Source organism: Vicugna pacos, chromosome 2, assembly GCF_048564905.1.
Source record: "Vicugna pacos chromosome 2, VicPac4, whole genome shotgun sequence".
NCBI classification, from domain to species: Eukaryota; Metazoa; Chordata; class Mammalia; order Artiodactyla; family Camelidae; genus Vicugna; species Vicugna pacos.
In genome coordinates, this window is record NC_132988.1 from 40,354,813 (window position 1) to 40,379,698 (window position 24,886).

Here is a 24,886-nt window from a genome sequence, read left to right on the forward strand (position 1 = left end):
AAGAAACCCGAATCCCCACGCCCCTATTCAGGGCCATCGTCGGGGGCAGTGCAGGCTGTGGACTCTCAGACCCGGTACACATGCACACCAGCTGCGTGGCGCCAGCAAACTCCCCTAACCTTCTAATGGGATTACCACTGCCTTCCTCCCAGGGCCTTGAGGATGAATTAAATGCTAACACTGGGTTTCGCCAATTTCGGTGGGAAAACAGTACACACACACGCACGCACACACACACACAGTTTTCCCCTCTCTAAATCATTTCCTTCTCTTTAAACATGCTGTTATTTCTCACATCTTTACATAATACTATGCTTATGTTGTTTCTCCCTCCAGATGCAGCACCATTTCTTGACTCTACATTTCAGCAAAACTTAAAATAGTAAACTCACTGTCACCATTTCAGCTTCCCCTCTTCTCTCTTAAATCCACTCTGATTTGCTTGCCCGTCACCATTCCACCAGATCTTCTTTCCAGCTCGTTAAAGGACAACCAGTGTCAAATCCAATGGGCAATTCTTAGTTCTCGTTGGAAAGTCCTGGTATTCATCCCATCTCACATGCAATACTCTTTCTCAATATATTTTCTGGATGTCTTCTCTCTGACTTCTTAATGTTAATCTGTCTCAAAGATTTACCCTTAGACCTCTTCTCTGTTTACACATTCATTCTGTTGGTGATCTTAATGAGTTTTATGACCTAAGTAAAATTGATATGCTGATAATGCACCAAATTTAGGTCTCCAGCTGAACTCCCTTGTCTAAATGCTGAGCTTATTTATTTGATTTCCTACCTGAGATAATCAGTTGGCTGTCTAATCTCAAACATATGTCCTATCTTTCTCCCCCAAAGCTGTTTAATTTTTAAACTTCCCAGTCTCACTTGATGGAGTGAGACTGGGAATCCCTCTAGTTGAACACTTTCTCTCATGTTTCATATTCAAGCCAGCATCAAATTCTGTGACTCCACCTTCACAACATACCCAGAACAAAATCACTTCTCACTAGTTACCTTGTCCCCACTCTGCTCCAAGCTATCAGTATCTCTCATCTAAACTGTTACAGAAACTGGCTCCTACTGTCCTCCTTATTTCCTTTTAGCCAGCTCTCAACATAGCAGCCAGAAGAATTTTTTTTAATGATAGTCTACATCATCTATCTGCTCAGAACTTTCCAGTAGTAGCTCCTCATTTCACCCAAGATAAATACCAACACCCTTATTCTGGCATGTAAGGGCTTACATGATCTGCACCCATTCCTTCTTGCCAGTGATACTGCATCATACAAACTTTGTCAAAGTGTAGTCAGTGTGAGTGGTGCCCACTGGGCTCGTACTGTAAATAACTGACAAGGCTTCTTGCAGAAACGCTGCCTCTTGACATCATCTCTTGCTATTCTCCCCCTTTGCTAATTCTGCTCCAAAAACAATTGAATTCTTATTCTTCCTCAAAAATACTTGAGGTGCTTTCAACTCAGAGCAATGTAAGTACAGTCCCTTCTGCCTGGAATGATCTTTTGCAAGTTATCTGTACCACTTCATCTCTAACAAATTTAGACCTTGACTCAAAAGATTACCTTCTCCATGAGGCCCTCTCTGAATAATCTGTTTAATATTGCAGCCTAGACCTCTTCATGCCTCTCTTTTTCTCTGCTTTATTTTTTCCTACAGAGTTCTTAGCACCTTCTAATATATTACACAATTTACCTTCTTGTTTTTTGTAATCTTGGATGCACGCCACTGAAAATATAAGCTTCCTGGTGGCAGGGATTTCTGTCTGTTTTGTTCACTGCTGTAACCTCCACATCTATAATGGTCCCAGGTACATTATGTTACATAATAAATATGTGTTGGATAAAGGAAATTAATGGACCAAAATGTGTTGAACATTTTGATCGTCAGTAAATTGGGAATTCTGACCACAAAAATTTAGCAATGCAGTACCTAATCAACCATATTTTATACAGCGTGAGTGAAGACAGTTTTCCTGTTCTCTTTAAGCAGTGGAGTAGATCTTCAGCAGGGTCAAGATTATTAGAGGAATGTGTCTCAATTGCCCAAAATAGCTCTACTTAGAACTGGAAAGTTCACACTACAGAAGCAATGCCATTGCTGTGCTATTTCTTTTTCAAAAGAAAAATCCATTTGTCACACAGAGCTCTCCAGAGATTTGTCACCATTTACTAGGCTACCGTCCAAAAACTGTCAAGACTGACCCAGCCAATTTCCAGGGTCACACAGTCATTGCTTTTATCACTTATGAAAACAGAAGACAATTTTAGTTCCCAAAACACAGTGCAAAATAAATGATCCTAGGACCATTCTTACTGTTGACAATATGATTCCAAGTCCTTATTAAAAGGGAAAATAGATAATGAGATCTGTTTTCTTTAGCATCAGTGTCGCTCCCTGGAAGCTGTGTATTCAGGAGGACAAATCAGTACTTTAAGTTCAACAGGGTACTTTCCAATGCATGATCTCTTTACTATAAGTGCATTCATTTATGCAATCTTTATTTCATTAATTTTTCTTTTACATTTATTCATTAAATATTTATAATGAATTTATTTAATGAATTTATGCCTATTATTTCCTTTAAAAAATATTTGTTAAACACCAACAAGGTGCCAGGCATGTTGCTAAGCCCTGGGAATATAACACCATCCTAAACACATTAGGTCTGGTTTCACAAGCCATGTCTCCTGGAGTGCAAACAGAAGGTGCCAATAATAGGGAAAAAATGCTGTTTGGCTGGCCCTTCCTCCTCTCTGTATCAAGACCTCATTCGGGTTTCTGTCTAACTATTTGTGGTAGATCCAGGGAATGTCTCCTATGTGTCCTTGAGCCCAGTCCTCCTAACTCTCATTTTTCTCCTTTTTTCTCTAGTTCTCTATGCTAGGTCTTCTAAAAAGTATCTACCAGTGGCTGACCACAGAATTGTTCTTTCTAAGTCTTCATGTGAAGCCTGCAGATCCTTTTGCTTATTTATCAAAATGTGGTTATCCTCACAAGGGGATATTGCATTATACACTGGCACAAAGGTGTTTGCAGTCATCAAAATTAATCTATTGGAGCAATGTTCTTTCAGTAGAATTTATTTCCCTTCTTTATGTACAACTAAAACATATATGGTTTCACCATGGTGTTGACCCATGACACTTATTATTTATATAGACTAGTCTCCTAGTTATTTTCTCTACACACTAGTCATTAGCTGATCAGTGCATAAGACTTAACAGTCATATAGAGAGAGATAGATACATAACATGATAGTATCCAGCTAGACGAATTGGTGTTTCCCATGTGTCAGTGAGTTTTCTTGGAGAAATACTGGGCAGCGTTTTAGCAAACTCTTCCTCTTTTCCTAGAATTCAAACTACTAACATCTCACCTGAACCCCTTAAACTTTTTATACTTATTAGAAAGGGGCAAAGACAATCTGTATTAGTCAGATTTCCATGACAGAAGCAGAAGCCATTTGGAGTCATTTTAAACAAAGAAAATTTTTATTCTGCAATTTAAATGCTTCCAAAAACTCTGAAAGGGCTGATGGAGCAGACTCTAGACTGTACTCCTCTGGGACTTGCAGAGCCAGACAGAACTGCTTCCCTAGGGCAGCGACTGCTTCTAACACTGCTCCTGGAGCTCTGACAGAGGCAATAAATTTCCAGTGCTGCCTGCAAATGGGAAACGAATACTGCTTCTGAAAAGATCTTACATACCAGCAACAGGAGCCAGGAGCTGCCAGACTTTAGCATCTCCCTATCTACTGCCTTCTGACATCTGTCCTGAGGACTTCTAATTGGCTGAAACTTGTTTGCCTCAAAAATGATAGCTGCAGAGTTCGGGAAATGGAAAATTTTGCTTTATAACCCCTCCAAGTAAAAAATAGAGCAGTAGGAGTTCCAATTCAGAAATATGTATTAAAATCAATTCCCTTTTGTCAGTAAAGTACTTCTCGTCATTAACTGAGAGTGGGGAGAGAGCCACAATAGTAGCAACTTAGAAAAGCAAAAGCAATGTGTCTAGAAGACTTGGGTATATTTTCTAGCTCTGGTATTTGTGGACATGAGCAGGTCATTTTCCTCCTCTGAGCCTCAGTTTCCACATTTGATAAGAGCATCCAGGCTACCTCATAGGATAATCATGAGGATAATGTTAGACACAAATGTAAAAACACTTCATAAATATCAGATTCTAAGCAAATGCAAGCAGATCTGATCAGTGAGAATGATTCAAGAAAAATTAAATGAGTTCACGTCTATTACTGTTAGTGTGTTGGTGCTAAACAGATTTAATTTTATTCTAGTTTTTGGAAAGAGATGACCCTACTTTTATATAGTCGGTAAATTATCACATTATCTCATTTTCCAATCAACTGGCAATTTAATGTAACTGGGAAACTAGATCAAGAGACATTCCCCTGTAAATACTTGTGGTGTCATGTCATATTATGATATCATAGAACTCCTAGATCCTGTAAGAGACATTGTTTTAATAAATAATAAAAGCCATGTTTGGGTTACTTTACTTTGTCATTTCTGAGTCTAATTTTATAGTCTCAAATGCTTCCTACAGTCACATTAGAAAGTATTTCAGATTTTGTAATTTTTGTGATCTTGTGTAAATATTTATTTAGTTCACCTTTTGGTTGACCGAATCACTGTGAAGTTTGAAGCTCCAGACAGTAAAGAATGACAGTTTCTACAGCAAGCCCCTTGATAACAGAAAAAGAGCTCCGAGGGAATTACTTTTCATCTTGTGTTATCATTTAGACTGAAGAAATATAAACTCATAATTATCTAGTGTGATTTACTATTTTGATTGAGCTCCAGTTGTCTGTGTGATAAGATGACCTTATGAGCAGTATAACATTAAGCCCCCAGAAATCAATAAATATAATAAAATCCTTTTACTGTCCCTTCCTTCCTACTCACCAAATCAATTGCTTTTTACCTTCTGGTTTTTTTTCATGAAAGCTCCACAATTCATTTTACTACTTGTCAAAAGTGAATTTTTTTTTTTCTGAAGAGATACAGTTGTTTAAAATTTCAGTTCTCTTTATGATTTTATTTTTCATCTTTGCTTCTGGAAGCTTCACATAATTATCTAGCATTCTAGGCCCAAAATTTGGAATAAAATATTATACAGTGATAAAAAATGAGGACTAACAAAGTGGTTAGTGAAGACTGTTAGGATGCATGCACCATTGATTTTGTTATTCTTGTAATCATGGGACAAGACTATTACGAAACCTCAGTATGAATCACTTGAAAGTGTAATGACAGCATAATAGTCTTCCCCTTTTTTGTAAATCAGAAGTGCTCCTCTAAGCAGCAGTCACATAAATGCTATTTACTAGACAGAGAAGTTTGAACACCCTCGACCTTAGATTTCCCCCAGGAGAAAGTGCGTCTGTATCTCACGCCCAGTGCACCCGCATCTTGACCACTCCGTGGTACTCATCCTCGCGTGATACTCGACCACAAAGGACGATTTTTGTGACACTTCACTGGACAGCATGGAACTGACCAGAGATAACTAAGGCTTTTTCCAGTAATGTTCCCCAGTGATTGTCAGGGTAACAGTAGTTGCCCGTCCCCCTTGTAGTTTCCAAGTAGTTCTGTTACTAGACTTTTCCATCCTGGTCTTAAATTGAAAATGCAAGCTCCTGGAAGAAGCATTTTTCCTCTGCGCACACAAAGAAATGAATTTTCCCCTGTACCTAGCCAAAGACTCCAGCTCATTTTACAGCGTTGATATCATAATTCAGTCTTTCTCTGGAGTCATTTATTGTAATAGATGTTAGAAAACACACGCTCCTGGTGAAAGAGAGGTGAATTTGGCTCTACAATGAGGGTCACTCTGTGAAAGGAAGAATGAAGGAGACTTGCAAGATATTTAGGGCCCATCTTCTGAACTGATTGTGGCATATGACTTAGGCATTGTAGATATGTGATCCATTCACTGCTTGCTTATTATGCCAGACTGAATTCTTTTCCTATGCTTTGTCATGTAATAGAAAATACCAATGGCAATTGTCAAGTCAACACTTTTGTGTTCTGTTTATTGACTCAATCAGCCTCCATATATTACTGTGTGTTGTCATTTATAACCTCAATTGATGAGATTCAATCCTATAAGGCATCTTTATAAAGCAGACAAGCATTTAAAGAGAGAAATACAAAGAAGCAGAAATTATAAGACTGCAGATCTCTATCACATACCTCACAATATAATACCATTCTCTGACAATGTTTTATACTCTTGTTTTAAATGTATACCCCTTTTCCTTTAGAGATGACTGTTTACCCAAAGCAAGCATCTCCTAGTACGTAGTAGGTTTTATAAAAATGAATTGAGCTTCTAAGGTCCAAAACCAATCTTCACTTTTTCTTTACCTTCTGTATCCAAAACATCACTGAATCTTGTATGGCATTCAACCCCAGGCTTTTAATCTGACCACCAATAATCTAGTTTGGGTACTTGTGTTCCCTCTAATCTGCACCATTGCAATAGCTTCCTAATGCACAGCCTTTATTCATTTCTTCCTCACTTCTATGTGTGGTTACTATATCCTCCTTCCTAAAGGCATCTCATGGTCCTCCATGCTCAGAGAGCTTCCTCACCTACACCATTCCAATAGAATGAATTCCCACTTCCTCAGTTTAGCAGTAAAAGCTCATCAATTTATGGTTCATACTTAACCTTTCTGGTTGTCTTCAACATCACAGACTCACACAGACACACTCAGACTCACACAGACACACACACACACATACACCACATTGTGCTCTTCCATCCCTCATATTTGGGTACTTGCTCAAGTGACACCTTGTTTTTCTATATCTATCTGAGGAAGGGCCATGTTCTTTTCTTATCCTCCCCCTAAACTTTCTGTATTCAAAATTCAGAATCAATCTCACCTACACACCACACACCCAAAGTATTTACTATGTTTGTCATACCATCAGAGCATCATAAGTTTATGAGCTGCTGAAGGACAAAAACTCTATCCTATTTGTTTTATATATTGCATCATTAGCATAGAATTCTGTGCAAACAATTTGGACTGAATCGAATTCAGCTGACCACACGTCCTACGATGTTGTTCTGGCTTTCTTTTAGGAACATGGAATACCTATCAACATGGGCTACGCTGTGGCGCCACATCACTCAGGGGTCTACCCAGTTCATATTCAGCTGTATGCAGCTTGGAAGAAGGTCTGGGGAATTCAGGTCACCAGCACTGAAGAGTATCCACACCTGAAACCTGCAAGATACCGGAAGGGCTTCATTCACAATAGCATCATGGTGAGCACATACTGCTGTGTGTATTAAAGGCTCTTACTATCTACATGTGGAATAACGACAAAATGTAACTTCAGAACTTTTTTACATGAGTATCATAACTTCCTAACATACCATGGTGATCACATAGTGACACATTGCTTGGCTGTATACAGACTTGCTTCTTAAGCTGTGGGGAAGTTTCGGCCAATTCAAGACAAGCTCAGAATATTGGAAATGGGTTTCATATAGATTATCCATGGCAGTTTCTGGATTAAAGTTTTGTCTAGGGACCCTATACTTCCGGGGAGTTTCTCCATGTATATTTGTTTGGGTGGTTTTATTTAGAGTTTTCCGAGCAAAATGTGGGTTCATAAATCAAAGAAACACCTCTCAAGTCACTACACTATCGACAAACAGAATCTAACAAATAGCATCTGAGAGCTAAGTTTATCCACTCAGTTTATTTTAGCTTTCAGACACTCAAGAATATCTTAGGATATCTTTTTTTTTTCATTGTTTTTTCCCTTGCATATTATAAAAATGAAGGTGTATATTTTCTTTTCAGATATATTAATTGAAAAATACTAATCTGATGTAAAAATGATGTATATGTTTCTCTAGATGAGAATAAAACCAAATGAATTTTAGATGGGCATTTATAATTGTTTGTTGAAATGAAAAAATGGTATTCTTTACTTTCAGTTAAAATAACCCATCTTAAAATCTCCATTCCCATATCCAGCGCTTTAGGTCATTTCACGTGACCTGATCAGTTGCCTAGACCATAGGAGAGGTTTACAAACTGTTCTCCCTCCTTTAAATATTCATACTTTCTCAATCCATTATACAGATTGCTATTAGAATTATCTACCTGTTTATCTATCTAAAAAGTATCCAAAACCAAAGAAAAAGCAATGTCACACGTGCTTAACCAGATCTAATACTCAATATTTTTGATCAGAAAACTTTATTTTTTTATTATAAGTTGGTACTAGAAGACCTAAAGAAGCCTCAAATTTAAATGTAGCTATTGATAATGCAAATAATGATATTGTTGTCCATAGAAATCCAGGAACTATGAAAAGTATTACTCTTTATAATTGCAAATCAGAATGAAAGTACTCAGTTTTCTTTAATTGAGTTGCATGACCATTTGATATATTATTAATTAAAACATTCTTTTTGACCAGTAATACATACATTCATTTACCTTGAATTTAATACAAATTTATGAAAATTAACAAAGAATAAATAAAATTATAGCTATTCTGTACAATTGGATGCATTTTTCCATTAGAGCATAAGTAGTTTATTATTCAAAATAAGTTTTTGGAATAAAATTACTTATTGCTTTCTCTGTTGAACATTTAGATTTACAACAGAATTAACCACAGAATATGCCAGAAGCAATCATTAGAAGATTGACTATTACTGTGATTGAAATTTTAATTCAGAGTAATAAAAACAAAACAAAGATAGCCAGGATGATGAAACTGATTGTTTTGAATCCCAGAACCCAAGGACCATGCAAGACTTCATTTCAGAAGCAAGAAGAGTTAATGGTCTAATACCATGAAAAATGTAATCTTGGAAAATCTCTATATTTGAATTAAATTAACCCTAAGAAGACTTTTATTTTTTACCAGTTCTTTAACATACCTCAGCTGGTGGGTAAGGTTTATAGAAATGAGTGAAAATGCTTTCAACCTGTATGTCCTATAGCTCTGATTTAGCAACTCCTTTTAATATTTACATAGTTATACCAACATCAACTCTTGAATACAGTAATATTTTGGCTTTTGCAGCTAAGGAATGCCAACAGAAATGATGTGTAGACTCTGAAGTTATGACACAGTGATGGAGATTTTCATTAAGTCATGTCAACATGCTGCTTTTTCTTTTTCCTCAGGTCCTCCCTCGACAGACCTGTGGCTTGTTCACACACACTATTTTCTACAAAGAGTATCCAGGAGGTCCCCAAGAACTGGATAAAAGTATCAGAGGAGGTGAACTTTTCCTCACAATCCTTCTAAACCCAGTAAGTATTCTATTTATGCTTTTTATGATAACATCAGAATTTTCAGTATATGTCTCATTTTGTTTTTATGGTCAACCATTTCACAAGAATAGTTGGGAAATACTAGAGAGAAATTAGACTACCTCTTCAAATTATTCAATTTCCTTATAATCATCAATCAAGAAAAATATAGATTTATTAAGATTCACATGTTGAATATGACATTTAAATATAAGGTAACATCTCAATGTTGGCTTTTATTTTTGAATTGTTGTAAAGACATATTAATATACCTTTCTCTAGCCAAAAATTAACATTCACAATATGGCAGTGCATATCTTGTCTATAAGCTGAGTTTGTTTCTTGCTCAGGATATCAGTAGACATCCATGTTTCAGCCTCTAAAAATGATGACGGTGCAAAATTGCATTGAAAATACGTAGCTGTGCATTACCTTTGTATACTAGGTTCATCTGAGGCCTATTTTTTAAATCTCCATTAATTTTATTTGGAATCAAAGACAGAATTTGTACCTTTTTTCTTTCATTGTGCCCTTTCATCTTCCACAGTTTTGCAATTTTATTTACAGTTATATGTAGAAAAGTATAGCAGTGTGGGAACATATCATTAGAAAATGTTGGGATTCTTTCAGCTTTCTGACTGTTTTTCCATAAAGATTTTCATTTCTGAGGTCTTAGAAAGGCCATGTTCTATTTTACACCCCAGTGTGCACAGAAAATATGAAATAGTGGGTTGTATGCTATGCCCACCTTGTTTAGTGTAAGAAATTTTCATAGAGAAAATGATTCATGCTTTAGACAAAACTATAGCTCAGTTGTCTGTAGCAAGGCTCCAGGTACATTTAAAATGAATAATTAGATAATTTATTTATGGTATTTTTAATTCCCAAAGAAATTAAATAAAAACCTACATTGTGTAAAGATGAAAACTCATAAATTGGATTGGAGGGGTAAGGAAGTGGGTGCAAAAATGCTTTATCTGATGATGAGTGATCAACAAATTTCTCCTCAAACTGCAGGGCTATTCAAAACAAGACAAAACAAACAGTCTATTGTGTTGGGGAGTCACTGAACTGGGGGACAGCTTGAATGCTCTATGATAGCAAAAAACTATTTCTCAAAAATTTTTGCTCTCCTTTAAAAACAATCTTGTTGAACTAGACAACCATCAATTCCTTATGGATATTCCAATATTTTGTGTATAATTCAAACTCATTGAGACTTAAAAGATGTCAAAAACATTATAAAAATAGTTTTTGGAAACTGAGGTGTACATGTGAATGTTAATGAAAGCAAATGTGGGAAATCTTTCACTTTACACCTTCCCTCACTAATTGAGAATTTGATCTCCACAGAGGCAAGGGTCACATCTTCATACCATTTTCACTCTGGGGCTACACTCCTGACCCCAAATCTGCTCTGGTCACCTCCTCAAGGGACGGGGATAAGCATCAGAACACTGATGATGGCCTCTCCTAAATCTCTTGCCCCCAGATCTAATTGCTACTGATGTCTATTACCTGGATGCCCGTCTGACTACTTGTCATTAAAGAGATGGGAGTATAATTCAGTACTCCTTATAAAGCATCACTCGGAGATTAATTGTTGGTCCTTTATATAAGATGGAAGACTATTTGGCATTTCTATCTTTGGCACTTGTGGTGAACTAACAAAACAATTCTAACCTCACTTTAAAAGTTTAACATTGTCACACAATTTTATTTGAATTACAGAAGGAATAGAAGGGTGGAAGAGGGGAGTTTTCAGGAGACTTCTAGTATCCAATCACAAACTGCACTTACTATGTTATTGTGAATTGATGGTGATCTCAAAGTAGGATTTATGAGTAAAGGAGAGAGACCCAGAGAGACACAGCAGAAAGAGAAATGCTAGAGATGGTCAATAGTGTAGACAATGTAGGGCATCCTATGTATGGTGATGAAGCCTGGATTAGGCAAATATTGGTCCACAAAGATATGGGAGTAAGAAATAATGTTGCTCAAAACATGAATGGTATAGTTATAGGCAATCTAGGTAGATGCTACTCAGCTCTCTAGGGAGACAGGCAGCAGGCAGCATCTGACAGAACCCAGGTCCAAGCAGGGCTTGGTTCTAGAGCTGCATAAGCAGAAGTTACCAGATGTATTAGTCAGGGTCCTCCAGAGAAACAGAACCAATAGGATGATGGGGGAGACATTTATCACAAGGAATTTGCTCATGTGATTATGAAGGTTGACAAGTCACAAGATCTACAAGCTGGAGACCCAGGAAAGCTGGTAGTATAGTTCCAGTCCAAAAGCCAGCAGGATTGAGAGCCAGGAAGAGTCAATGTTTCAGTTTGAGATTGATGGCAGGAAAAAAAAAATGTCAATGTCCCAGTTCAAAGTCAATCCAGGCAGAAGGAGTTCCTTTGTACTTACAGGAAGGTGAGACTTTTTCTTCTATTCAGGCCTTCAACTGATTGGATGAGGCCCATCCACGAGGGAGGGCAACCTGCTTTACTTAGTTGACCAATTCAGTTATTAATCTCATCCAAAAGCATCCTCATAGAAACACCCAGAATAATCTTTGAGCAAATATCTGCATAACCTGTGGTCCAGTCAAGTCAACACAGAAGCTTAACCATCACACCAAATGAGGTGCTTAAGGTGGGAAGCAGACTGAAAGTGAATGAAATAAAATGGGGAACACAAGAAGAGAGGAGAAAATTATGAATGAAGAAAAGATAATATAAGCATGGAATTTTTTTCATACCTGTGTCTTATTATAAGTAGAGAGGCACCATAGATGATGGGCTATGATCAAACTTCACTATTGTGGAGAAAAGAGGCTGCTTGATTAATTACTGTTTCAAGTTAGATGGTTCAGCAAGTCTCGCAAAGAAGGAGCCTGTAAGAATGGAAGGAGGAAAGAAGAAAACAGACAGAAAAATAATGCTGATACCCCCAGCCTTCTCCTCTGATCTATTTTTTTTCTCCAACCATCACTTAATTCTTTGTCAGAGTGAAGAGTATCTCCTTGTTTGTTCACCAAAACCATGCTGAAGAAAAATATCTGTAAATTCATTGACGTGACACTATGTTATCAACATGAGTTAATTAATACGGTAACTCTAAAGAATACTTGTATTCTAACAGAGCCAGTTCCAAAAGGAGAGGTTTAGGATTACGTTATTTAGGCATCAAAGTCCCTTAAGGAAATATAATTTAAGTAGAAATTACCCAGCGAGATGACCGCCTCTTCTACCTGCTGCTCTAACTGATTCTAAATGTGGAAAACTGATTTTGTGAGGGCTTATAAGTAGGATAAGTGATCCCTAGTGTTAGCATAAACTCTAAATATTTAAACCCAATCTAACTTTATTTCATTTTTTCGATATGACCTATATTTTCACATCTCAGAAATACTGTAGACATCATATATTATGACATCTCACTTACATGGTGATTTTTCTGTGGATGTGTAAGTGATCTATAGATTTTTGTCCTTGGTATTGGATTTTAGTATGTTAATGAATGGATGAAAAGGGATATATATAGCATGACATAAAGCTGACAGTGATGGTAAATACACCAGATGATCATCTTAATAGCCAGTTTTACTTAGCACATTGGAATGATAGACTTAATCCAACAAGACAAAACTTAACAGGGAGTAATAAAAAGCCCCAAAATTACTTTCAAAGAAAACAGTGGTATAATTCTGGCAATACATAAGGATAAATGTTCTATAAATATAGATTGAATCTGCTAGAAAATTGTATGCACTGCATCATGACTTATTCAGCTCTTTATCATTGAAGTTGTCTAAACTGGAGTTTTGTAGGAATGTGGAATCTATTACTTTTAGTTTCTCATCTGATGCTAAGACTATGTGATTCTGTTCTTATCCAGTTTGTCATGGGGTATATCTCTTTCATTGTAAAACATAAAAAATATGAAGTAGGTTTAATTTTACATGTCATAAACTGGCATTCTATATTTAGTTATACTCTGTGATTGTAAGATCAGAGGGAAGAGTAATGGTAACATACCAACATGTATAAAAATTAAAAATTACACAAAATGGATAGATATTCAGTGGTGAATGTATTGAGGGAAGTAGGGGAGAAAAAAATGTCTCTCATCAGTAGCTTAAAGAGATATTATTTCAAGATTTGGTGGACAGTTTTGAACTGACTGGTAGTTTCCAGATTCATTTGTATGTAAGCATCCTGTGAGGCTAATAAAAGCTGGAAAAGGAACATGAGGGAAGGTCCTGGAATCTCCCTCTCAGGGGTACTTTAAAGTAGAATCAATAACTATATAGCTCTTTCTCATCACCTTGGGAGTTCATCTGCCTAAAGAAAGGGAACTGCATTAAATAACCTTGAAAAGTTCCACTTTCTTTTTCTGGTTTATAACTTTCACAACTCTGCTCAGTAGTCAAAAAGGCACAAACCACACCGAGACCAGCATCACTTCTTTTCCTGTCCAGCTTTAAATGTAGAAATTCACATTATTTTGTGCTGCCCACCTCAAAATAGACCTTTATCCTTTCTGTGCTCAGAAGTCTCATATTTTTTCTTTATGAATTTACAACAGTTAATTTTTCCATTTAATTCTGACTCCAGCTGCTATCCTGTTCTCATAGTTTTATACATTTTAAAAATATCGTTATTTTCTAATATAACATAAAACAAAAAAATGCAAATTGGAATATATTTTTACATCTTAACTCACATATGAATTCCTGTTACTGCTGCATATTAAATCTTTTGATTCAGCAAACTGCAAGAAATGGGGTTTCTTGATTTCCTTAGATACCTACTTGTTTTGCCCAAATTAATCTAACAATTGAAAATCATATAATGTAAGGACTGTTTGAATGGCATTTCATAAGAATAGCTAGACATCTGTCCACTTAACATTCAGATAACCTCCTCTTATTTTTCTTAGATTCTATCATGACCTCATCACATACTGATATTTTCCTGCACTGTTCCCCACTTGTCGAACACTAACATGTATTTCCCTGGTGCAGAATCCTACCTGTATTTTCAATAGAATCTTTGCACAGACAGGAAGAAATATAATTTAATCATGTATGAGGTGAAACAGCTTATACCAGGTAACCCACCATCATTCAAGTCGAGACACTACCCTATAAAATATGTAGCAAGTGACAACAGAAAAGAAAGTCTGGAGTCTTATCAGATGGTGTCACTAGTAACTATAAAAGCTTGACGTGAATATGCCTTACTGGATTTATTTTTTTTTCTGACTTATGTTAATCTTGTGCTGCATAAAGAACAGTATCAAAATAGAATTTCCTGGATTTTCTTGACAGATATATTTAAAGAAGCTTTGATTCTAAAACACTTTAAAATGGCAGTCTGCTGGAGCCAGGAAACCTACTACATTGTCCGAAGTTCAGAGCAGTGCCTAGAGTCACTAACCTTTGTCTGTTCTTTGGCTTGTGGCAAATTCAGATGAATAAAAAATATGTGCCTGAAAGAGCGGTGTACTTGAAACTGACAGTAGAGTATAATGGACCTGCAGTGATATACTTCTCCGTGTGCTGTCTTCTGAACTTTCATACATCTAGGCTGGTTAATGAGCTTTCCTTCTTCGTGTATATCAATCTCCAAGTTCATGGAATCTAATAGCAGGTGCAGTACGTTATGGATTAGTGCTGGCTCTTCAGACAGATTAGAGAAAAGGCAGCTGCTAGGTGTAGGAGAACATCAACACAAAATAACCTGAACCAAACTTTTTATTTTTATTGCTGAAATAATACTGAAGTAGATATGTAAAATAATTCACAGAAACATATTTTATGTGCAGTGCAACAAAATAAAATGCAAGCATCCCACATCTTTTTTTAGAACAGATTGTGAACAATTACAGGTTACCCATATACAAGGCTCCAAGTATTCTTTAACGATTTTGATGTTGATTTCCTGTAAATGCTGTGCTTTATAGAAAATTGTGACAATCAGATAATATTTTATGTAGAACAAAGCAAATATATATTCCATCAAAATATACTTCTTTATAAAATAATATATTAATATTTCTAACTAAAGGTCACAGGAACTGACACATGTTCCAACATGTTTATTTTAAAAAACATAATAAATTTCTAACTGCTCTACTGTAGCACAGTGTGTCTTTTATCTGGGCAGGACTTCGAATCAATTAGTGTTACTGGAAGCTCTGAGGCTTAGAGCCTAGGAGCACAGCCACCAGCTGTGAGAAGGATGGATCCCTGTCGAGTGTATAGATTGTGGGAAATTCTGTTTCCACTCACTGAAAGACCTACAGTCATCTCTTTTTTCTTTTCCTTTATCTGTTTGGTTTTTTTTTTAACTTTTCTTAAAGATTTGCAAGACTAACCTTTACAAAAAAATGTGAATCACCACTTCTGCAGTGATTCACTCACAGCAGGGATGTTGTAGAATCTGGAGTCAGCTAAGATCCATGGCCTCACCTCAGATGATACTATTTTTTTTCTGTCCACACTGAAAATCAGGACCAGAGTTTGTATAAGAATTCAAAGAACGTGGAGAAAATTTTGCTTTTTTTCTGATTTGGGCATAGTGCGAGTTTTAATTTTCCAGTCGGATTTATTTAGCAATGGGTAGCTCAGAATGTAAAGTACACCACCAGAAAGAAGAGAATAATATTTTTGTCTCCCAAACCTGAACTCTGTCTTCTCATCAAATAAGAGGAAGGTTGCTAGTATTGTGTAGACATGGATCTTTTTAATGTAGTGGTTGCTACGGATCCTGATGGAATACAATTTACATTCTGATATATTTCTAGATCAGGAACAAATCCATCAAATTGCATTGTTTTCTTTCAATTTTGTTTTCCTAGAAAAATAAATGAAAGCAACAATATTTTATTGGGGAGGTCTATTTCATTTTGTGTAACTGGCTAATTTAGTTTTCCCAAAGCATGTTATGAAAGGTAGTGGAATAGCTCTTTAGCATAAATAAACTTTCAACAGCAAAAATATACAGCCTCCTATTTATTTAGATGTTAGTCAATAGATAAACCTTTTTTTTTTTTTACTTTGAGGCTTGCAATATATAAATATTAGGTGCATATGCCTAACCTCTCTGAATTAGTGTTTATATAACTTAGTCAGTTGGTGAGATAGTAGGAAAGGAGATGGGTTCTGTAGGAGCCCACAAAATTAACATTAAAAATGTGTGTTTCTTTTGGTGTGTGTTTTTACCCCACCATGGAGTTCAAAGTATTGGTTTTAGTCTCTCTTTCACAAATTATGTAACACTTAGTATTTCAATACACCTTTTTTTCTTTTCCTTGATACTTATTTATTTTTAATTTTAAAGTACAGTGAAGTAGAAAGACCATTTTGGATCACTTTATTTCATTTTGTTTATTCCCACTTCATTCTCCTCTGACTGCTCCTCAGCAGTAGATATTGTGAAAGTAAAAGTATGAGCTCTTTTCCAAAACATGTTGATGTTTCGTATGTTTGTATTTCAGGAAACGCAATTATTTTGTCTTAGTTTTCCCATTAGTGGTTTGATAAGGAGTATTTATGTAAATGCTAAACTTGCTGGTATCCACTGAAGAGAGAAAAAGGAAAAGCCTTATCATTTGCATCCATATGGTGTTATCAGCAGATGTCCAAAGGGTTCTGTCACTCAAGTGAGCTTGAGTTGATATTTACCTATTAAATTTTTCTTTGAGATTCATAAAAGTTATGTAAAAATTATTGATAAAATTAATTGGGAATCTGGCACTTAATTTATAATGAATTGTTAGAATGCCTTCAATTGCTCAGAGTGCAAAACCTCCACTACTATTTGTATCTCAATCATTTCGTTTCTTTGTTTATTTGATTTTTTTCCAACGAGATCTTCCTGATGTGTTCACTATAAAGTAGTTCTGTTGTTTGGATGTTCATGTGTGCGGATGACTCCATCACGGGAATCCTGTGGGAATCCTGTCCAGGGAAGTTGCTCTTTGAGCTGAGTTGTAGGGATTCACCAGACAAATGAGGTAGATGGTGGGGATGCGGAGTCAGGGTTTGCAGTGGGAGATGGCGGAGATGTAGAACGTTACAGAGGGTGCATGATCATGGCAAGTTCGGGAATTATCAGTGTTTGGGTTTCGCAGGAGTACAGAATGAAGATAAAGTCGTAAGAGTAAAATAAGAAAAGTTTTTGTATGACATGTTGACAGTTTGAATACTATTACTCTGTTTTGAAGAGGGAAGAAATTTAAGCAATGGAGTGACTGAATCAAATAATTATTTGTAGTTCTAGCTGACAGTTCAGGGCTTTTGTACACATTCCTTATGCTTATAGTATTTTTGCATTCCCACTACTCCCCCCTTAACCTCATTATTTACCCTCAGATTTTACATCTAATTTCTCTTCCTCACCTGAGTCTCCTCACAGGTTTAGGTCCACTTTCACTGTTATAGGTACACGTAGAGCCACATGCATAATACTGTTCACAGTGGTATCTTTGTGTTTGGTGAGTGTTATCTTCCTCACCTGCAACATATGCACCCCCAGGAAGGCAGTACTGGCTCAAGAGGTACTTGTTGAATCAGACAGTAAATAAAAATTATGACATCAGATCTGCATGTGTCCACCACATGCTGTTTCCCATGAGTTGATAAAGTTGTATTAGAAAGGAGTCAAGGATGGAAAGAAAGAAGAAAGAAAATGGAAAGCCCTTTCCTCCTCTTTTGTAATATTAAATGGGCGGCAGGAATGCAACTATTTTCTAGTAACTAAACTCAGAAATTATTATTTTATTTTATTTCTCCTGGCTGTATAAATACTGAAGAACAAGTAATATAATTTCCTTATGCTTCAGAATTTCTTGGTCTATAAAAGGGAGAAAATAATGTTGCTTCCCTTACTATTTTGCAGATAGCATGTGATGTGGCAAAAAGCAAGGGCTTTGCTTTTTCAGAGAAAATGTAAATAATTTGGGTACATTTCTTATTTGCAAAAGGAGAAGTATATATCATTTTTATTATCAAATGATATTTGAGGTGTGTCAGCAGCCCATAAACTCTGGGTTTATTTACAGTTTGAATTCTGCTTGATTGTTTCTCCTGGCTAGAACACATAAATCATGGGATAAAGACATTCTCCTTTACAAAGGTGTTTATTTCATTATAGGTTTTGCTTCTGAAAACGTTCTCGGTTGTGTTACTTGATTATGCTTTCTGAGCTATTTTTAAATGATAAAATTTCTGTCCTTATTCTTTATTTCAGTGAAAAATTGAGTCATCAAATGCAGAGCTTGCTTGGTCGGTCAAGACTGCTTTTTGAATTTGATTTTGTTGTCTACCAAAGTACCTCAGCTGTTCCGCCAACAGTTTTTGTTTCTGTTGTTGGTGTTGCTGATTTTTAGGCCTTTTAAAAAATTATTAATAGAGCAGTTTGCTGGAAACACGAGGTCCATACTTGGTGTTACTTTGTAGTCAACACAGACCACTGTGCTCAAATGAAGAAGAAGTAGAAGTACAGCCATCTCCATGTCCGGTCCATGAAATTAATGATATGGAAAATGGAAGACCTTCCCAAATGAAACATAATTACAGATAATTTAGATGAATGAATTGAACTTATTAAACATAAAAAAATTCAACCCCACAAGCTGAATAGAAAACCCGAGGCTGGATTTCATTACATATCACTAGGAGGAAACACTCTTCCTGTCTATCAGCATTGATGCTATAGGTCTGTCTCCACTGAACTTCACACCTAACAGAACAGTCAGTGTTCAGTTACGTCTCTGTGATAACACTAACTAGAGATTTAAGAGTAAAGAAAAGGTCATGTTTGGGGGAGCAGAGAGTTCTTGGGGACTGCCAGCCTCCTTTAGCACTATATGAAAATTACTAGCTTAAACAATGTAAAAGACAAGATTTCAAGCATGAAGTGGTTCCCTGATTTATAGTTGTCACTTTTAACACAATTTAAGATATCCAATAATGCCGTTTAGAGTATAAAGTGTAAGTGGCAGAATTTTGCTCTTTCTTGAATCTGTTATTATATCCACTTAAACTCTCTCTCACACACAGGTACACATTCAAATCAATCGTGAATAAAAGATGTGACTTGAAAATTGCCATTCTCCTGCAATTTCCTTTCAGAAGTCCATTCTGTAGTTCACTTAAACAACTTGCTTGAGCAATCAAATCTATATGGGCAGAGCTTTCTGCATGGGCTGAGATGTTATGCTCATAAACACAAAGATTTTAGGAATTATGAGCTATTTAAAGAAATAAGAAAAGAAACTTTAAACACATCACATTGCCCTAAATTGGAATCACCTTTTATCCCATCTTTTGCTGAATGCGTCTTAAAAATCTATATGCTATAGCTTATAATGATTGCTGAATCTTCAGTCATTTAGATTTTGGAAAAGAAGCCCATCCGTACAAGCACAGTGATAGTGACTTACAGTGGAAGGAGTCGTTGGCTCAGTGGCCATGGTTCTGGAAAGGACTCTCTAGAGAGCAAACTCCCAGTAATGTCAGGAGATGTTCTTTTTACAGGTTTATGCTTGCAGTAGGTCTGATTATATATCTGTTGAATAACTAATCCATCAATAAGTACTGTTAACTCTACTTTCAAAGTACGTTTCAATTAGTGCTTTTCTCTCCATCTCCACAGCCAGCCTGCCAGACAATGGCTGCATTCTCTCTCCCCCAGAGAACTGCTACCATTCTGGCCACAAAGACTCCATTATCCCCAGAGCAGTCAGAATGTTATTGTTAAATGCGAAATAGAGTGTGTCATGGCCATTCTTAAAGCCCTCCAAAGACATCTCACTTAATCTCAGAATAAAATTCAAACTCTGGTCCGTGACCTGGCCCTCTGCTTGGCTTCTCGGCTTGACCAAGTTCCACTCTGACCACACCATGCTTTTCCACACAGCGCTTCCGGCAAGCCAAGATTGTTTGCCCCTCAGGGCTTTTGTATTACCATCACTTTGCTTGGAATGAGCTGCTTCCAGGAATTTGTAAGCCTTGATTTCTTCTGCCTTTTATGTCTCAGGTCAGAAGTCACCACCTCTGAGAGTGGTTGTCTGACCTTTTTCCAGTCATTCTCTAGCACTTTTCTGTCTTATCTGTTCCTGGCATTTTCCACTCTCCAGAGCTCCCCTGTTGATTTATTGCTCACCATATGTCTCCCTTCCCCAGTTATGTTCCCCACCCTCACACACCAGTGATCCACTCCACAGTAGCCACATGAGTCCAGCAGCGTTTATATCGGGGTGGCGGGTGCAGTGCAGGGATGATATGCGTGGCATAGAAATCACTAAACCATTTGATTGCTAATCACTGTTTATTCCTGGATACATATCTTTGTGAGCTCTGGAAGTGATCTTTGGCTAAAGATTTAAAATGTTAATGTGCCAATGAAAGCAGTTCTATATATTTGATCATTGTTAGTTTATATATTTTGGCCCACAGAGATAAATTTCCAATTGTTATGGGAAACAATCTACATACCTGAAGTGTTTTATAATATTTATTATGCAAATTTGACTTAGAGTAATATTCTGTTTTACCTTACCTAATAACTGGTTAGGTTAATAGCTGCTTAAAATTAGAAGAGGTTATGGAGTGATCATATCTTAAGAAACACAGATCTAAATCTGGAATATGAGGGTAAAATCTACAAAATTCCTGTGATATCCAAGCCACCTTCAATATTCTCTCAAGTGTTGACATCCGTTATTTTTAGTGTAATAAAGCTCTTTGTTCTATTTATAGTGCCTAGTACTTACTCAACATCAACTATATTTAAAATTCTAAATGCTTTACATGCATTAACTCATTTAATCCTCCCAACAACAATATAGTGAGGATTTTATTATTATCCCTATTTTCTGAATGAAGAAATTATCTAGAGACTTAGCTAATTAATCCAATATCATGCAGATAGAGAGCAGCGGGGCTACAACTCAAACTCAGGAGGTCAGGTTCCAAAACCCCACTCTTTGAGCAGTCCATCACACCATCGCTCCAAATAAGACTGTTCGAAATAGTAACATAATTTGGGAAAAAAATTGATCCTTTTGAGGGAGAGTGATTTAACAGCAATAACTACTCTATCAACTTCCAAGACTGAACACATTTATGTAATTGCAGGTATATCTGTATCTATCTATCTATCTATCTATCTATCTATCTATCTATCTATATACATATCTTTCAGGATTCCATGCTCCTCTCAGAGCTGTAGGCTCCTTGATTCATTCCGTAAGCACCTATTAAGTATGATTAGTGTGCCAGAGATATAAAAAAATCATGAGTGCAGTCCTCACAGACTGGTGGGAAAAATAAACATACAACAGAAAATTGGGATACGGTTTAATGAGGCCTGTCACCAAGGCATGGAAATACAGAAGAGGAGAGGTTGGCACTGAGTGAAAGCATCAGAAAAGTCTACAAGGACAATGCGACATTTGCAGTGAACAGAATATATCAAGTTTTGACTGTCATGGAAGGGGAAGGGTGTTTCACACCATGAGGAAACTAATGAGCTAATGAGCTGGAGGCATATAAAGAAAAGAGTATGGAAAGAATCAGTAACAAAAAGAGGGAAGGATAAGGGTGATGGGAGAGAAGGAGATGGACAGAGGGCTGGGGGCTGCACTGTGCAAATTTTTATGGGTTATTCGTAGGGGTGCTTAGGTGAGTGATGTGATACTCAGGTTTAGAGAGAATGCTAATATTCTTTCTCAATATTCAAACTATTCCATCAAAATAGTGACTTTCCTTGAAAAAGGATAGTTGTTTGGGTTTTTTTTTTTTTTATCAGATTGTGGATTTGCTAGAACTAAACAAAAACAAAAACAAAAACCAAAACAAAAAACCCTGTCCTCATCTCAAGGAGCATAGGAGTAAATCTTGTTAGGTCTTTGTTCTCGAGTAAGATAGGGGTATAAGAGACCAACAGTATATGTCGTCCTTTCTTCCTAGGCTGTCTTTGCGAAATGAACAACCTTAGGACTTCTGAAAATTAGTCTTTTTGAATTGATTTTAAAGCTGAGTAACAAACAGAAATACTGCAATTTTGGATCCTGTCTTTGTGTTTTTTTCCCCTTTTCCTTTCTTTTCTTCTGTCTTATCTCCTTCCTCCCTCTATCTTCTCCCTTCCCCTTCTCCTGCTGCTGTCTTTAATTAACAGCTGCAGCTCATTACTTCTAGAATTATTATATTATTAGACCACAAAAAAGTAGTAATTATACACTATCCACTGACAATGTCACTTTAATGATAAAAATAATAGACTCCGATTAACAACCAATGAAGTAGACTTTAAAATGAACTCATATTCAGAAAAACACACAGGCTTTATACTACTTCATCTAGTATCTTTAATGAAATGTTTTCTGTGTTGAAGGAAAACAGAAAGAAATCTGTTCTTAAGATTGTCACTACCCAAGAAAAAAACAACTTTTTATCTTATAACTTCAAAGATGAAAAGGAGGGCTGTAATTCTTTGTACATTTTGACTGTTAAATAGGTAATTATAAAAGAGAAGTGAATTTTATTTCTTGTGTATGTGTATATACATACGTATATTTATAGTTTAACTTCTAATTTGACTTATTAACCTCATTGCATCCTATCTGGTGTCACTGGAGGGGAAATAGTGAGCCATTAAGAAATAAAACCAAATTCAAGAACAGCTGGTCCACTGGCCCCATTATGGCATTAACTAGTCTTTCGAGGTTCCCTCTTGGGGATCTGACAGCCTTGTGTTTTTGTTCTTAGAAGGCTGAGCAGAGGCCACCTATTCATGATTGCTGGAGAATTCCTGAGAGCAGAGGGAGGCTAGTGAGAACATTTGCCTTCAGGAGTTATGTTACCACGTCACTGGAGGACTTTGCTTTTAGGGTTCATATCTAGCACTTTTGTTAAACAATATGTTACATTCATTTTGTTCTTCATTTTAAAAAATTCATAAGGATAGTGCCAATATTTTAAGAGCAAACAGGGATCCGATCAACATCTGTAGTAAAGGAGAAATTACAGGACAGACATAAAAAAATGCCCCTGTCTTCACCTGCCACTGTCTGCATCCAAGTTAACCTATTGTCTGTCTGGCAGCGATGCCAGGAGGGAGCAGGAACTTGATGAAACATTAAAGGGAGACAAGCAGTTGTTCTTGCCTTTCAAAAGTTAGTGATTAAAAACATTCACTGGAAATTCAAGTCCTCCCCATCTCAATTTCCTGCTACCTCAGCTTTCAGATGAACTGCAAAATTCAATTTAGGCTGGTACCATGATTGTTGAAGTTTCAAGGAAATCTAGAAAAAAAAGGTACTAATTCTGAAAGAATGATTGTTACCTTATTAAAAAAAACAAAATGTTCCTCATAGTTTACACACACTTTCCAGCTGGCATTTAAAGGTTATTAAAGTGTGTTTGCTATTTCTCTTGTATGGGTGGTGAGAAGTAAGGAATTCCCTCTAATGTAGTGGTTACAACCTATTTAGATACACACCTTATCCATAAAGATGATTTTGAGCAAGTATGCACAAAATATTAATAAATATTTACGTATAAATGAAATTTATTCCTATGCATTACTATATAATACACTGAGATCTAAAATAGATATAAATAAAATTATAATATGTTTCTGGAAATGGGTTTTATTAAACTTCCTGAGGTTCTTGCATTCTGGGCACCACTGCAGTAGTAGATTGAAAAACTGATTAAGAAGCAGAAATGTATTTTAAATATGCAGAAGAAATTTCATGTGTTATTGAAATCTATTTTTTAAAAACAAAAAAAATAGGTAATGACAGTGATCTCATTCTACCCCACCCAAGTTCATTTTTTCTATAGGCCAGTGTTTCTCAAAGTATAAAAGGTAAGCTTACTAGAATCATCTGAATCAGAATTTGGAAGTCTGGGTATTTATGAGTAGCATAGTTAATCTTTCAAGGAATGTTATTGTACGTACTAAAATTTGAAAAGCACTACTACAGGTGAAAATAATCAGTTTTGAAGGGGGGAAATAGTGTTTTTTGTTTTGAAAACTTCTGGAAAATTCTATTTCTAACATAGGTAACTTGGGATCAGAAATGTTAATCAATAAAATTCACAGACTCCAAATTAGCCATCTGAGTTTAGAAGTGTCGTAAGGAATTAAGATCGCAGCATCCATATTTAACATACAGTAAATATTAATGAAATGATACCAAAGGATATGAGTTAATTATTATTTTTGAATAATTATGTGTTTATTGTTCTTTCCTTGGCTTGTGACTCCGTGGTAAAAAATTGGATGTAAGTTACATTATATGAGCTCAAAAATGTATTAATGCTCCTAAAGAACTTACACTGTAACATTATGGAGAAAGTCAGATTCAATAGTCATGTCTTTTGATAAAACATTGTAAATTTCCATTTGAGTAAGATATAGATATGTTGCATCCACTCTTCTCTTGGGCATTTACTCATAAAAGTAAGTTACTTTTAAGTGGGCTGGATATATAACAATTTATACTCATAATGCCTACATTGGCTGTATAAATAGAAATAACTCAT

At 36.2% G+C, this 24,886-nt stretch overlaps 1 protein-coding gene across 2 annotated transcripts in view; it reads left to right on the forward strand.

The window, feature by feature from the left end:
- The window catches only part of LOC102525260 (N-deacetylase and N-sulfotransferase 4), a 230,211-nt gene that overhangs the window by 142,140 nt on the left and 63,185 nt on the right, over window positions 1-24,886 (forward strand). For both annotated transcript variants that reach the window (XM_006217356.3, XM_072972719.1), the window contains 2 exons: window positions 7,125-7,310; window positions 9,199-9,327. In XM_006217356.3, the coding sequence (XP_006217418.1) occupies window positions 7,125-7,310; window positions 9,199-9,327 (315 nt within the window). The remainder of the gene's footprint in view (window positions 1-7,124; window positions 7,311-9,198; window positions 9,328-24,886) is intronic.